Below are 16,345 nucleotides of genomic sequence, written 5' to 3'. Positions count from 1 at the left end.
TGTACTGTGGCAACAATGAATTTCTCATTTGTCAAGATGTATTATGCTCTTTCTTTACAGAGAAGTAAGAATAAATAAAATCTTTTTAAAAAAAAAATTTTGGTGCATAGAATTTATGTCAGGTTTTTATTATGTAAAACTCTCCCCCATCCTCCTTGCACGGTGTCAAACCCCCACCCTGTGAGCAATCTGAGACCTAACTCTATGTGACAGGCACTATATAAATGCAAGTTGTTGTAGTATCCCGTGAAGACACTTGCTTTATAGGCTACTAGCAGTACCCGTTGCAGTTACGCTTGCAACCAAAGGATCTAATATGGAATGTATATTGGCAACCAATTTGCACACAGCGATGTCCCACAAATAGCGAGTGATCCATTTTATTTCGGGGATTGTTGGCTGGGACACTGGGAGAAACTCCCTTTTCTTTTCTCATAACATCCACTTGAATAGGCAGATGGGGCTCTTTTTTAACGCAACCCTCAATGATTCAGCACACTGCACCACTGTGTTGGAGTGTCAGCTTAGATGATATAAGCTCCAAGACCCAACAACAAGCTTGAACCCACAACCTTCCGACTCAGAGGAGACACTGCTCCCAACTAAACCAGGCTGACGCAATATCTTAAAGGAATCTTTCTCCAAATTGAATTGACAAAAACCATGACTTAAAGTATTTTATTTCTGCACCTTTTGAAAAGAATGTATTTGTGTTTGAAATGATTTCAGCAAAATTGGTTCTGGCTGCATCGGTTGAAACAGTGATTGAAATCCAGCAGAGGGTGCTAATGGCAATAAAGATAGTATTTGACTTCTCTTTCATGGGCGGAAATGACAAATCCTTCTTCCTTCCCTCCCATCCCCACCCCCATTTGAGCATACTGTATGTGCACGAGAGACATGTGCGTTTCCACATATGTAATGACTTTAATTCTGCTCAAATTCCCTCAGGCTCCAGCAGTTCTTATCCAGCAAATATAGGTCTTATCTGACCTACTTTTTTTTAGTTGAAAAATCTGAAATGATCATCCCACAGAGATTATACAACAGAAATGTAGAACACACTGAGGAAGTTACTATAAGAACATAAGAAAGTAAAGCTAAGAAGTGCTTTGTAACCACAAAGCTTGTGCACATTGGTTAAGATCACCGAATCTTGGTTTTCTGGTCACTCACACACACACATGTCCTTCACTTGATATATTTAACACCTTCAGCAATCGTTCTGTATGTGACTATCCTTTGTGTGTCTTAGAAGCTATAATTGTGCCTATTTGTATTTGTGAGACTAGGTGTGTATGTTTGGGGAGAAAAATTTAAACCTTTGAGCTTGTGTTGTGCTTAGTCTCCACTCGGCCTTTCCAAATGATGCTCTGGGTGAAATCGGGAACTTGCCATTGTAATTTTGTGTTTGCTGTAAATTAGTGAACGTTTAGAATTAGAAATAAATACTTTTGGAGGGCTGTGAAATAATTGGGAGTCAGAGAGATAGAGATAGAGAGAGAGAGTGATTGTGTGAATCTGAAACAAAGGACATTATGAGGCGATTTGGTGCAAATAATAAATAATGCATGTTAAACAAAATTTTGCACCAGTATAATGCATTTCAGACATACAGAATGTCATCTCAAAGCGCTTTATAAAGACTATGTGGATCACCAAGCAGGAAGAGAAGAAGGGAGAATATTGACTGAAGATATTCTAACAAGAAATTGACAGAACTGCAAAAAAAAATTAAATGTCACTGGTACATGGTAGATGTAGACCTTAAACAAATAAAATACTGTAAATTCATATAACTTGTTGTTAAATAAGACTGAAACACTTCCATGACTAGTAAAGATATTTTAATGGTCAAAAAATGACCCATATAGTGTGTTTATACTCAGCAGATACTGTTTTCTACATTGCCAACATCTGCACTATTACTGAAAAAAAATGAAATCACTGTGATAATATCTAAAAAGTTGGTACTTTTGTCCACCACAAGTTTTTAACAATACCATAGGAGTTTTCTTGTTGCTAACTTTAATGAATTGAACCGATAATAAATAACTTGATTTGAAAATTTTATTCATGCAAATGCTTTCATTAACATGACCTCAGAATATAGGAAAGAGGACAGACATGTTACACGTGTGTATAATATTTTGCTTACAGCTGATATGCTTGCAAAACATACTATGGTACCAAGTTGGTGGAAACTATAAACATTCCAATCAGCTTTAATTAGAGTTTGCATGTGCCATACTAGAAAAATACTCACCACACAATGATCATAAATACATTTTCTTCAATAAAAATATACAATAAAAGTGAATTAGCAGTGTGCCCTATAAGCCCTTAGAGATATTCGATTCTCACATCCTTAACATGTAACTAATATATTTTGCCCACAAAATATAGAGTCAATTCACAGTATATTCTGTGAAGCGCTTTGAGATGTCTCAATGACATGATAAGGCTCTATATCACATGTAAGGATTATTATTAACCATAGGAGCTTCAGCTGGTTTGCCAGATTTGTTTGAATTACAGAGTTATTACTGAATGGCAATTTATATTATTCTAATATGTACTAGAAAGATTCAAACAGAAAAAAAGTACAGAGAGAGAGTAGATTGAGTTATGGTCCTGTGATTCTCACATCTCTATCAATTTGAGGTGAAATGTTGGGCAAGTTTCCTTATTCCACATATCTCTGTTTACCTAGCAGTAAGTATGAACCCGGTTGTTAGTCGATTGGCAGATCGCTTTTCCGGGGGTAATAATTCCTTTAAAAAAAATTGGTCACTTTAATACACGACTGTTTGTGGGACACTGCTGTGCGCAATTGGCTGCTGAAATTCGCCCACCAAATATACAGTCAATTCACTTTATAGTATATTCTGTGAAGTGCTTTGAGACGTCTCGAAGACGTGTTAAGGCGCTATATCAAATGAAAGGATTATTATTATTATGTATTGACCCGCAAGATGACAATCTAATGCAGTACTAGGGGTGCGTTACAGTGCGGAAGATGCTGTCTTTTAGATGAGACGTTAAACTGAGGTCCCATCTGCCTGTTCAGGTGGATGTTGAAGATCACGCAGCACAATTCGGAAAGAGAAGGGAGTCTCTCACTGTGTCCTGGCAAACGAACCCCCAAATAAAATTGATCATTCACTTCAAGGCTGTTTGTGAGACATTGCTGTGAGCAAATTGACTGCTCCAATTTTCTGATTTGCAATCCATCCGATCTCCTAATCCCCTACCATCCTGTTCTCCCTCTCCGCTCAGCGGGCTCCGGCCTGCTTCACGTCCCCCGCCTCGCTCGCCCCACTATTGGCGGGCAGGCCTTCCGCCACTCTGTCCCCAACCTCTGGAACTCCATCCCGCAGTCCTTCCGTCTCTCCCCCTCCCTCGCCACCTTCAAGACCCACCTCAAGACCCTACTCTTCGACCGTGCTTTCGATCTCCCTGCTTCCCCCACCCCTGCCCTCCACCCTCCCCCAACCCGACCTCCAGCTCGAGTTCATAACTCTGTCTGTCCAGCACCTTGGGAAGTCCTCCCGACGTGAAAGGCGCTTTACAAATGTAATTGTTGTTGTTGTTGTGGTTGTTTTTGCATTCACCTATAATCACAACTTTTCACTATAAAAACTGAGGAAGTGCACTTGAAAACGTAATGACGTGTTGTATCGAAGACAAAGATTATTATTGTCTGATTGTACTTGATAGCATTTGAGAAATAAATGCATAAATGCATCATTCTAGGTATAACAATAAAAAGCCTATCTTGGTCAACAGATTTTCTAACATTTGATGACAATATTCAACAAATCATTACATTTTAAGAGCTTCTTGATGTGTTGGGTAGGGATTTTGGCTTTGATGTGAGTTTGTCATGGGGTCAAACACTTAACAGGCAATTTTAAATATAACACTGCACAGTAAGAACGAAATTGTGTGTGTTATTCTAATCTACACTATAATTTAAGTCATTCCTGTGATGGAAGATATCATATTGATGCATTTATATACATTTAATACATCTTTGTTACTCCCTCGCCAAAGGATAGGTATTGATTGCTCAGTTTAAGGCAAAAGGTAAAATCTAAAGCACAACGGAAAGTTTTGCATTGGATCATTTCTAAACGGAGTTTGCAACAGCAAAACAAAAACATGAACCTTCGGATCACATTGATACCGTTGCACATTCACATTCACGTTACTGGGGATCTCTGTTTAAAAGAAGAAGAAGAAGAAGAAGAAGAAGAAGAAGAAGAAGAAGAAGAAGAAGAAGAAGAAGAAGAAGAAGAAGAAGAAGAAGAAGAAGAAGAAGAAGAAGAAGAAGAAGAAGAAGAAGAAGAAGAAGAAGAAGAAGAAGAAGAAGAAGAAGAAGAAGAAGAAGAAGAAGAAGAAGAAGAAGAAGAAAGAAGAAGAAGAAGAAGAAGAAGAAGAAGAAGAAAGAAGAAGAAGAAGAAGAAGAAGAAGAAGAAGAAGAAGAAGAAGAAGAAGAAGAAGAAGAAGAAGAAGAAGAAGAAGAAGAAGAAGAAGAAGAAGAAGAAGAAGAAGAAGAAGAAGAAGAAGAAGAAGAAGAAGAAGAAGAAGAAGAAGAAGAAGAAGAAATCATCCGGTTCAAATTAACTGTTGCTCTAAATTAATAGCAGTTATCAAAACTTTTTTTTTTTTACAGAGGAGCTTTGGCAGCGAGAGAAGGACTTTTAGTCTTTGCCAAAACATTTTTCCAGAGTGTTGTGTGTGTGTGTGTGTGTGTGTGAATGACACACAGTCTCCTCCTCCTGAGCTGATGGCTTTCTGACTCTTGTGTTGAAGGCTTATTTGTGACCCATCTCTGAGAATACACACGCACTCTGCCTTCAGTTCGCTCCTCAGCAAAATGTTTGTGAAATTACTCTTCGTCATTTTCAGTGCAATTGTTCTTACAGTCGTGGAAAACGCAAGGATTTTGGCCAGAGGTAAAAAAAAAAAACATAAAGGCACTGCTTTTCATCCTCGAACATTTCGAGCAAAAAAAAAAAAGCGAATGCTTCCAAAAGTAATTGAATGCATGTTTTTGCATGTTTTGAGTGTGCTTTTGCGGCTTTAAGTGCCCTGTTTTCTAAAACTATGAATGTAATTCAGATGGTTTTGCAAACGCAATATCGCGCAGAATTCATTTTTAGACAATGCATTTGAAATTGACGTTTGACAATACAATACTCTTCGGGTTTGGTGTGGAATGATGCGTTATTTGTTTTAGGTGCACATGCATTCTGTCTGCAATAAGGATCTATATTTGACAAACTGAGTGTGAATGTGGACGTGTTGGTGCAGAATTTAGTGTAGTATATATAGATATGTTTATATGCAGTGCACATTGTGAGAGAGGGACTTAAGAATGTGAAACAGTAACCTCAACTGCAGCTTAGTCCTGCAGTGATGAGATTTAATTGATATCTTTCAGATTGCTGGAAAACACAACTGGAGTATTGTGAATTTATGATGGTTTGCATTATTAGTATCACTTGTGTCCCCTCTCTCATCCCTGATGTTGCTCAATCCAAGAATATTGAATGCTTGGGCTCAAAAAAATGTTGGAATATGAGAATTTGTTTACAAGCAGACATAATAGTGCAATGTCTTTAAAGGCTGAACATAAGATATGAAGCCAGGCTATGAAAAATCTACGCCTGTGTGGTAGTTATTGGTCATTGATGATCATTTTAAAACACCATTTGTTGGATTAACAGTAATTGTAGGGGACTGCGGTTACTTTACCTGCTTGTCAAGGTGAGGGTGTCAGTGTTGGGGATTTCTACTCTTTGTCACCCAGTATCAATATGAAGCACTCCCAGTTTAAGCATAGCAAAAGCAAGATGTGAAGTCCAATTAATGCACCTTGGAAGAGCACCCCTTGTTGCATTAATGTGCAGACATTTATTTGACTGCATTTTCCATGCCAACTGTCCTGACAGCCTCTTTATAATAATACTAATAATAATAATCCTTGCATTTGATATAGCGCTTTTCACGTCGGGAGGACGTCCCAAAGCGCTTCACAGAACACACTGTAAAGTGAATTGACTGTATATTTGTGGGCGAACGCGGCAGCCAATTGCGCACAGCAATGTCCCACAAACAGTCATAGATTGAAAATGACCAATTTATTATTGTTTTTGGTCTTAGAGGGATTATTATTAGGCTCTGTGTGGAGTAAGGAAACTTACCCAAGGTTTCGCCCTCTGCCTGGAATTGAACTCAGGTCTCTCGCTTGCAAAGCGAGTGCTCTCACCACTGAGCTACAGGACTCCACTCTTTCTAAAAGATTGACAATTTAGTGTCAAGCAACAATGAATTATAGCCATTTTTATTCCCAAGGCCCACCCTCACTTAATATTGGATCTGGATTGTGCAAACTGTTTTCATATAGGATGATTGCAGTCAGCAGAGAGAGTGTATTTTCATCTTGTTTGTGTGGACTGGATTGAAACCTGGAATACAAGAAGTGTGATGTAATCACTCACTGTGTCCCAGTCCCCATAGATTTTTCATAGCATGGGTTTATTTTCAAATCAGCACGTATTAAATGCATGCCAGGGATCGTTACTCTTTCAGTGAAACTGCTACAACAACAACTTGCATTTATATAGTGCCATTCACGTTGGATTGCAACCCAGAGTGCCTATACTGGTATGTTAACAGAATGGTGATTACATGCCATCGTTGCTTTGTGGATACCTGAACTTGTGAATACAGCTAACCCATTAAGTGAATTTAATGGCATAGATTTCTGAAACTTGTATACAAACAGAATTTACATATACTCTATAGAGGTTGTGCGTACAAGTTCACATTTTCGTGAATTTACATTCGAATGAGTTGTATTTTAATCATATTGTGTGTAAAATGTGAGTCCTGTTTTCCTGATGTACTGGAATTTTACATCGAGAATTTTCATAATGAAAGTTCTCATTCCAAATTGGCTATTGGGGCCAATTATTATCAGACATATATGCAGTTAAAAGGCACCCTCGACGTGAAAGGCACTATACAAATGTAATTTTATATTGTATTTGAAGAAGCACAGAAAGCAATCTATTTTTACACATCTTAGAAACAACAACAACAAATTACATTTGTGCAGTGGCTTGTACGTCGGGAGGACGTCCCGATACACTGGGTTTTGAATGTGATTTTCCAAGATAAGCCCACACATATGCTGGTCGATAGGGAATAAGATAATGTATTCTTGTCTGTTAAATCCATACATCACCATCCTTTGGAAACCATTGCTTTTAAAGTCTCTGAATGACCAAACGGGTGTAATCAAATTGGGGGGGGTGGGGGGCAGTGACAGGCCAATGCATTCAAAATCAAATCCTTCTATTTTCAGATCTATGATGCAAACCTGTCAATTTATACTTGGACTTTCTGATTACCTATTCATTACAGAATTATTATCATTTGAAGGACTATCAGAGCATGAAATGAAAAAAAAGTTATCCCAGTGAGCACACTGTCCAGTGCCTTGGGATGTCCTTCCAACGTGTAATTTTGTTGTTGTTGTAGTTCCCTGGATCTATCAGCAGCTATGTACATTGCTGAAGAACTAACTTGGATACTTTTAATGCTGTGAGACAAATGCTCATCAGTAGTGGTTTCCAAATGTTGTATCATTGGAGAGAAAGATGATCATAATTCACGAGTGTATATTAATCTCTCATTAATGCCATAACTGCCTATTGTTCATGAACCTTTGAACATAGAGAATACTGCATGTAAAATAATAGTCTGAGGGAATGGGTTAAGTGCTGTTAAAACAACCTGCTGACTTTTTCTCATATTCATAAACCTTTCCGATTTATCAGAATGTCTTGAATAATTATAGCTTCCAAATCCTCTTTCTTCCTCTTACCATTGCCTCCCATTCCATTATAAATATGTAACGGAAGAACATATCTGCAAATAAAGCACTCTTCAACTTTATAGCTAAGTACTGTACTTTGAAAATGTATCATTTCACTGCAAGCAATTAGTCGTTCATTTTCCAACGATCACAGAACATCCTTGTTCAGCACAGCTTGTTTACATTATGGAAGAGGAGAAGAGTTCACACCAGCAAGATCTGCAATCACTTAGTCCACATCTGTTGCTAGCTTTTTTCATACTAATACTGGGTATGATACAGTATGATCAAACCTAATACTATTTTTGTTATATTTGTATGCAACATGTTGTGATTATTAATAACTTTTGATATTTCTTTAAAATGCTATTTCAAAGAGTTACTAATTCCCCTTCAAAATTCACTGTGGACTTGGTATCCAGAATGGATTGCTTGAGCTAGGTTGCTACTTTAGACAAAACATGCAAAGCAAATGTTAACACACCTTTTGGTTCTGAATTCACATAGACTTCAGCACAGATTTCACACAGGATTTTTACACTAGTGACAGTAACATGAATAACTAAATTCAAAGCTGATTTGCATTGAGTTGCCTAGTCTAAATGCTGCAGTATTGTTTACTGATCAGTACTGGTTCAGACTGCTCTCTCCTCCCCGCCACATTTCAAAGCTGATTTAAAGTTGGCTGCAAAGGAATATGATCTAATAAAGTGGTCAAACAAACAGTCAGATTCCAGCTAGTTTCAGAATTAAGAGAAAGTACAATAATAATAATAATAATCCTTGCATTTGATACAGCACTTTTCACGTCTTCTCGACGTCTCAAAGCGCTTCACAGAATAGGCTGTTTTGGAGGAACTTTTGCCCAAGGTTTCGCTCTACCTGGAATTGAACCCAGGTGTCTCGCTTGCAAGGCGAGTGCTCTAACCACTGAGCTACAGGACTCCAATACAGGCTGTTTATTGAATACTCTGTCACTTGCACTGCTTTGGAGGCAGAGGTGAATGTGAACAGTAAAGCTGTCCTCAGCTCTGATCAACCCAACAACATAATGTGAATTTCTTGTGCAAAGCAGGGATTATTGCCTGTCTCTTTATTACTCCTTTACATTATGTTTCAGTTTGTTGATCCAATTCAAATCTTTACTGCACTGCACTTTTGCACGCACCAGACTGAACGTGTGTCAAATGGTGCGAAATTCTAAAATCTGCTGCATGCGCCAGATTATACTACTGTGCAGATGATTTAAGTTATTTAAAACTGCCTGCTTCTTGTGCAATTTCACTAGAGCTGATGTAATCTGGTCTACTCAAGCAAAGGCACTGAAATAAAAATATAATTATTTGCATGATTTAGACAATTCCACCTGAATCTATTTCTATATCAGATTATTCCTTCCTCTCCTTTTACTGTTTCCTCTGAAGTTTATCAACCCCAACTCGAACTGACTCTACTATAAGCCATCAAAAACTTCTGCAATGTAAATGTTTCTGCATGATTTCATGTAAGGCATTTGAACCCTAACTATATTTTTCTGTGTAACATTTATATTTATCAAATGGAATAAAATAACATCTAGTGCAAGTGAGTGAATGCAGAAAGACCCTTCAATATGAGAAAATACTGGTTGCATTACTTTTTCAATGGCAGTGCATTCAATCCTTTCACACATTTATTGCAATAAATTATAGCGAAATATATTATTTTACTAACGTTCAGATAAAGACAAAGGTAGCTATAAGTAACAATGCACTTCAATACGTTTCAATTTCACAGTTTGTAGTTTATATCAATATCTGTATTTTCAATGTGTCTTGGCTGTAAGAGATATGTCCTTTGGCTGGACTCTGCTGGATAACCGTTCTTACTGATTTTCATGTTTTGGCATTGGTATTTAATCATGGCCTCTAGGTTAGAATCATCACAAACACTGATTGCACAGTATAGATGGAGTGAGGACAGTCCTGCCTGCAAATTAACCTTTCTGAAGCTGTGGCTACTGCTACCATACCAGCCTTGGCAGTCATGGAGACGAGTTTGCATATAGAATTTGGATTGTCCTGTTTCCAGCTCCAAGAACTGGTTTTAGCTCCCAAGAACTGGACCCAGCTCCAAGAACTAGTGGCTTTGTACTTTATAGCTTGCTATTCTACGCAAATATTTACACTGAGGACACTCACTTATTCAGTATAAATGCTGATTGTCTTGCAACAGTGCCAGAAATCTTTTGTAAAAGCTTTTATTTGTAACAAACAGAAATTCAATGAAACAATAGAATCTGTGGGGAATTCCAAAAGGGAATGTGGTTTTGAACGACCAAGGAATAGCAAAATTCCTAAACAAATTTGTAATGACTGGATTCAGTACTTTTGGGTAGAAATTCCACCTGAGCCTAGATTTACTCTATTACTAGATTTACGCATTTTTGAACATCCAAATTTTGTCAGATACTTATATTCAATTTTTACTTTTGCACCAAACTCTGCAGACTGAGAAGCTACATTACCAGTGTAAATCTAGACCTGAGTGGAACTTCTGACCAACTATGCCTTCACAAAAGATCTTTGAAGAAGGCCTTTTGACCCATTTATTCTTATCCTTCCAGAACATCAACTATACTATCCTCCCATTACAACACATGCTCTTTCTTGGATAAATCCAACATCCTGGTCTCAACTACCCCTCCAGCTGTTGATTACAGTCTGTGTAACATTGCCCTTCACACCCCTGAACCTCTGCCTTGGTGCATTTGGAAACATTATTTTGGATTTACTTTCTGAAGACTGTAAAGTATATACAATTTAGGATTTTAAGCACCTCTATATGGTTTCGTTGAGATGTTTGAAGAGCCCTGGATTATCTAGTTGTTTTTTTTGTCACTCAAGAGACAAATCCTGAGGGATGAGACTTGTTCTGTTAATTGCCCCTAGTGCCTGGGCCATTTTCTTTGTATCACAGTGACCAGAAAAACACACAGTACTCTTAAAGTGCAGCTGAACCAGAGCACAGTATAGCTTGTGTGTGACTTCTCAGGATTGGAACTCAACTGGTTTGGCAACATACCCCAGGGTCCTGTTAGCCATGTTTCTTGCAGCCTCAACTGTTGACATGATGAGTGCCAACTCATCTAACCAATATGAGCCGATTTTTGTTTTAGCAGCATGGCTGTCTCACAAGTGACACTAAATATTTTCAGCTGCCATTTTTGTTTAATCTGAAAGTGTATAGTTGCAGAATGGTAGCATTACCTGGCATCAAGGTGTAGAGCAAATAGCATGAGGCAGTAAGTGCTAGTGAGAGGACCTGGGTTTGATTCCCAGATGAAATCTTAGGGCAAGTTTCCTTACACTACATGCCTCTGTTTACCTAGCAGTAAGTAGGAACCCGATGGTTAGTCGATTGGCGAATTGCCAATAGTCCCTCAAAAAAAAGGTCACTCAATCCATGACTGTTTGTGGGACACTGACGTGTGCAATTGGCAGCTGCATTTTGCCCACAAAATACACAGTCATCCCACTTTACAATATATTCTGTGAAGTGCTTTGAAACATCTCAAGGACGTGATAATGCAAGGATTATTATTATTATTGTATCTCAATGCTGTGAATTATTCCATTACTCACAAGCGACGACTAAAACTGATATTTTAAGCCCCACTCTTTCATTGCCTGGCATGCTCTTGCTTTCATTTGATTCCTCCCCACACAGCTGACATCCTAATTCAATTCACAAAGTAATTCCCTGGCGTGTATCCACAGAGGTGTCAGCCTTTCATTCTGACAACCCTTGTTATTACAACATTAATTTAAAATTAATACCCGCAATTTCAATACCTCCAAAGATGAAAGGAAATCTTGGAATTACCATTCATGGTATCTGGACTTTGAGGCCCCAGACTTTGATATTACACCTTTGTTACAGAAATATGACTTCCTCCTTCTATCTACCAAATCTTCTTGCCTTGTGCGTGCAACGGATGGAGCTGTGCTGCATGACAGACTGTTTCCAAAAGTTAAACATAATGCTTGTTTGTGCTAATTAGATTATGTGCAGATCCTGAACAATAATGTTAAATTCACGATAAATGCTCAAGTTAATTTTTGGAGGACAGTAACCACAAAACAGGTTTGATTTGCTCATCAAGCGTTCAATGAGGAGATCACCAAATTAAAAAAACCCCACAAATTCTGACAAGTCCAATCTCTGCCAATATTTATTGCAATACAATGTTATAAACCTGTAGTTTCGCATATTGAAAGTGAAATTGGTAGTAGTGCTAGACTGTTGGTATTTGGGTTTGATTGACAGATCAACTGAAACCTATTTCTTTATCTCTCACAGTGGGATAGTTAATGGGTTAAGTCTGGGCATACCTAAGTTGATCAGAAACCTTCTACCTGCCAAGCCTTATCGCTCAATCATAACCGAGATTCGTATGGCATGCTATCTGGGTCATCCTTGCACGTTGCTGTAATTAACCTAAAAAATAATAACTAATGTAATCCAGAAATTTGATCTAGTGCCTTATCATGCCATGTGTTTGCACGCAGTTTGTCTACAGCAATGTCCCACAAACAGCCAATGAAGTGATTGACCAATTTTATCTGGAGAATTGTTGGCCAGGACGTGGTCATCCACCTGAACAGGAAGATGGAATCTCGGCTTAATGTCTCATTCAAAGTCCAGCACCACTGACAATGCAGCACTCCCCCAGCATTGCACTGGAGTGTCGGCCTAGACTGTCAGCTCAAAATCTCAATACAAGGCTTGAATCTGCAGTTTCAGTAGTGAGAGGGCTACAAACTGAGCCAGGCTAACTGTGATGTCCCCAGTCTATGAGCTGCAGTGTAAATTTGGCAGCTTTTTGATACATAAAATGGTTTTCAAGGAGCCATCTGGACTTCAATTTAAATGTGTTTTTAATTTTTTCAGATCATAGCTTTTTTAATTCTGCCGTGCAACCCATACACTTAACTGTTATTCAGCAAAGTTACTATGCATTTTATAGACACGTGAAGAAGCCAAAAGGTATCATTAATCTTTATTGTAGATGGGAGAGAATTAAATTATATCACAATGCCAGTGTGGCAGTGCATAAAAAATTCAAAACAACATCATAAAAAAAATTTGATCTCAACCCACGACTGTTTGTGGGACACTTCTGTGTGCAATTGGTTGCTGCGTTTTGCCCACAAAACAGTCAATTCACTTTACAGTATATATCCTGTGAAGCGCTTTGAGCCGTCTCGCAGACGTGATAAGGTACTACATCAAATGCAAGGATTATTATTATAAATTACACCTGGTGGGCTAAAGGTGAGAAGACAATAACCTCCAATTTATTACACTTTCCATAATGCTCTAAGAGTTTATTACACCATTAGATGAAAAGGCTAAATGTGTCTTAATGGAGAACAGTCCTACATAAAATGAAGTTTTTCACTATTGCTTGCTAATTGATGTTAGCTGGAAATAGTCGTCAGCGTCTGAATGTCAGCACTGGCAATAGAACAGAGACGCATTTTCACTGACATCACAAAGACAGGATATAGCCTCTGAGATGGAAAGTAAAGTTGTCCCACTTTGTGGAATACTCTCAGTTCAAGGACATAAAGAAAGAAACTCACTACTGCCTCAATATATAACAGTATTCTCTAGAGATCAGGAAAAATAGTGCATTCAGGCAACTGTTTTATGTGAAGCCCAGACATGACGCAGAACAGCAAAGTAACAACAGACTAGCAACTTCACAAAATTCAACAAGCTAATTTATTGGAGTTAAATTCTGCTGATGAAGAGCAGCTTGGATAAAAGGAGCACCATTGATTAGAAATAATAATATTATACATTATTAATTGTGCAAACCTGATGGTGTGCAAAATATTCTGTTGAATTTATCAAGGCTAAATTGTGTCATCTTCTCTGTTTGAAGTTAAATAAATAATCCTTGCATTTGATATAGCGCTTTTCACGTCAAGAGGACGTCCCAAAGCGCTTCACAGAACACACTGTAAAGTGAATTGACTGTATATTTGTGGGCGAACGCGGCAGCCAATTGCGCACAGCAATGTCCCACAAACAGTCGTACATTGAAAATGACCAATTTATTATTGTTTTTGGTTTTGGAGGGATTATTATTAGGCGTGTGGAGTAAGAAAACTTGCCCAAGGTTTCGCCCTGCCTGGAATTGAACTCAGGAGAAAACAGGTTCTTTGTTTAACCTAATGCACCTACAATATAATTAAGCAAGCGGCTATTGAAATTGATCAAAAACCTACTGTTCACCGAGTAATGGATTTTAACAAGATGCTGTGTTCATTTTCTTCAACAACAACAACAACAAGATTCCATTTACAGAGCGCCTTTCACATCGGGAGGACGTCCCAAGGTGCTGGACAGTTGGGTCAGGACCCGAGCAGGGGGGAAATGGTCAGGGTGAGCGGAGGGAAGGGAGGGAACAGTACAAGCACAGAGACACTTTAGCTTTTCTTGACTATTTCACATTTTTGGGCCATTTAATGCTCTGTAACTTTGGAAAGCAGATACGAATAGCGCTCACCCACAATGCCACTATAAAAGCACCTGTATGCCAAAGATATTCTTGTGCTGCTTCCAAATTTACAGCACATCTTCTATTGCAAAGTTTTGGAGACAAGATATTATTGCCTCTTGAACATTTAAAATTGGAAACAGTATCCAACTTTGGTAAGTGGAACCCACTCTATAAACTTTGGGTTTCATGGTTTATAACTAGAAATATCAACTACTGTCAACATTTAGATCATTTGGCATTGAAAAGGCCTATATGATAACATCTTGCTTTTGAACACTTGACCTTTTATGTATTTTTCCCACTCTGTTGATAAGTTGTAGTGAACACACATGGCATGTTAATAGACATCACTTAGAGACAATTAGTATTTTCCAAAATCAGTCTACAAAATCCAATAACTACAACTTGCATTTATAAGTTTCATGCAGGGTAGTGTCTCAGAGCACCACATAGTGGCAGGGTTGGACACTCAGTGAGAAAGGTTGATCTTAAATACAATGCATTTGTAGCAGAAAATATCATTCTAATATCTCACAAGGGAGTCAGAGAGTTTGCAGTATAATCAGTATATCCCTCCTGCATGTTTTTTTTAGTCAGCCGGGTGTCTTGACACATGCAGAAACCCATCACCAATGCTTAAGAATATCCAAACCAAGCTGAGATTTCCATGCATCCCACCTACATATGGCAATCCCAGCGATAGATTGTTGGAATGGAATGTGCACTCGCCCCTGGAGAGACGCATCCTGTTTACCTAATTCCAGAAAGTATTAGGCACAGATTGACCAAGGCTTGGTGACCACAGAGTATTCATTGGGGTAACTGTTGGAGTCCAACCAGCTTAAAACACATAGCTTGCCATTGATATCGCTGTCTGGCAAGCTTTCCTGCTGCTTGTCAGCAAGGGCCACCTATCCTTTAGGGCTTTGGTTTGCAGGGTTAACAGGAGTGGGATGATTCCTGGCCCTCAGTGACTGGTCTGCCCTTCCAGGTCCTGCTGATGAGCCACGCTGACTATGTTGTCATCAGCAGTGCCCTGGAATACTGCAGATTCGCCTGGCTCAGGAACCGGACTACTAAGACCATTGGACACAATCATAAATGCTTCAAGGGAGTCTGCCCCACAATTTTATAACTTGTTGGAAAGAAACAAATCTCTTCTAATCTCAAGTCTCTCTCTCTCTCGAGCCTTATTAATTTTGACCTTTCTCCTTGAAGCCAAGCTAAATAAGCTTGCTTGCATCTACATTATCCACTGCCTCTCTCTTTCAAAACCTAAATCAATCTTCTTTATTCCAATGAAAATAAGTTAACATTTATAAGATAACTGAGCCTAACATCTCAAAATTTCCTACCCTTCTCAGAGTGATATCAAATCCATGCATGTTCTTTTGAATGTAAAATGATAAGCAATTATTTTTATTGTAGCCTCATCCATGATCTTAGAATATGAGGTAGCTTTGACTTTTCAACAATGTCCTACAGGATTCATCTTGGATCTTAATAACCCTGGATGAGAGCAGATTCACTGACCCTTTCAATGAATGACAAGTGCATTGCGGTATGGAAAAGTTATAATGTTTCCTATATTTGCTCTTTTTCAGTATCAGCACAATTGTGCTTTGTATCTAGTGATCTTTATCTTCTCTGGGATAATAAGACTGCTACGAATAAGTATTGTTTACTGCTATTCTCAGTGGCCATGGGGAAAGCTGCAAGTGGTTAATCGAAATCAACAAGGTCAAAACAAAGTCCAGCAAAATGTGTTATTTGGAAAGTTTATAAACTTAATTTTAAAGGACCCCTGGAAATACAATTATCTTCTAAATGCGATGATTAAACCTTTTACTATTTCTCCACATGGTGAGTTTCCATCTGATCCAAAGGCATCTGTGGAGCCA

The 16,345-nt window shown here is 38.4% G+C and overlaps 1 protein-coding gene across 1 annotated transcript in view; it reads left to right on the top strand.

Moving 5' to 3' along the window:
• Nucleotides 1-4,882: 4,882 nt before the first annotated feature.
• Nucleotides 4,883-16,345, top strand: part of LOC103180190 (target of Nesh-SH3) — a 148,572-nt gene continuing 137,109 nt past the window's right edge. Inside the window, exon 1 of the mRNA XM_042334033.1 lies at nt 4,883-4,961. Within this exon, the coding sequence (XP_042189967.1) occupies nt 4,883-4,961 (79 nt within the window). The remainder of the gene's footprint in view (nt 4,962-16,345) is intronic.

Source organism: Callorhinchus milii, unplaced genomic scaffold (genome assembly GCF_018977255.1).
Source record: "Callorhinchus milii isolate IMCB2004 unplaced genomic scaffold, IMCB_Cmil_1.0 Scaffold4, whole genome shotgun sequence".
NCBI classification, from domain to species: domain Eukaryota; kingdom Metazoa; phylum Chordata; class Chondrichthyes; order Chimaeriformes; family Callorhinchidae; genus Callorhinchus; species Callorhinchus milii.
The sequence above is the reverse complement of the archived record's forward strand: the minus strand, read 5'-3'. Positions and strand labels throughout refer to the sequence as shown.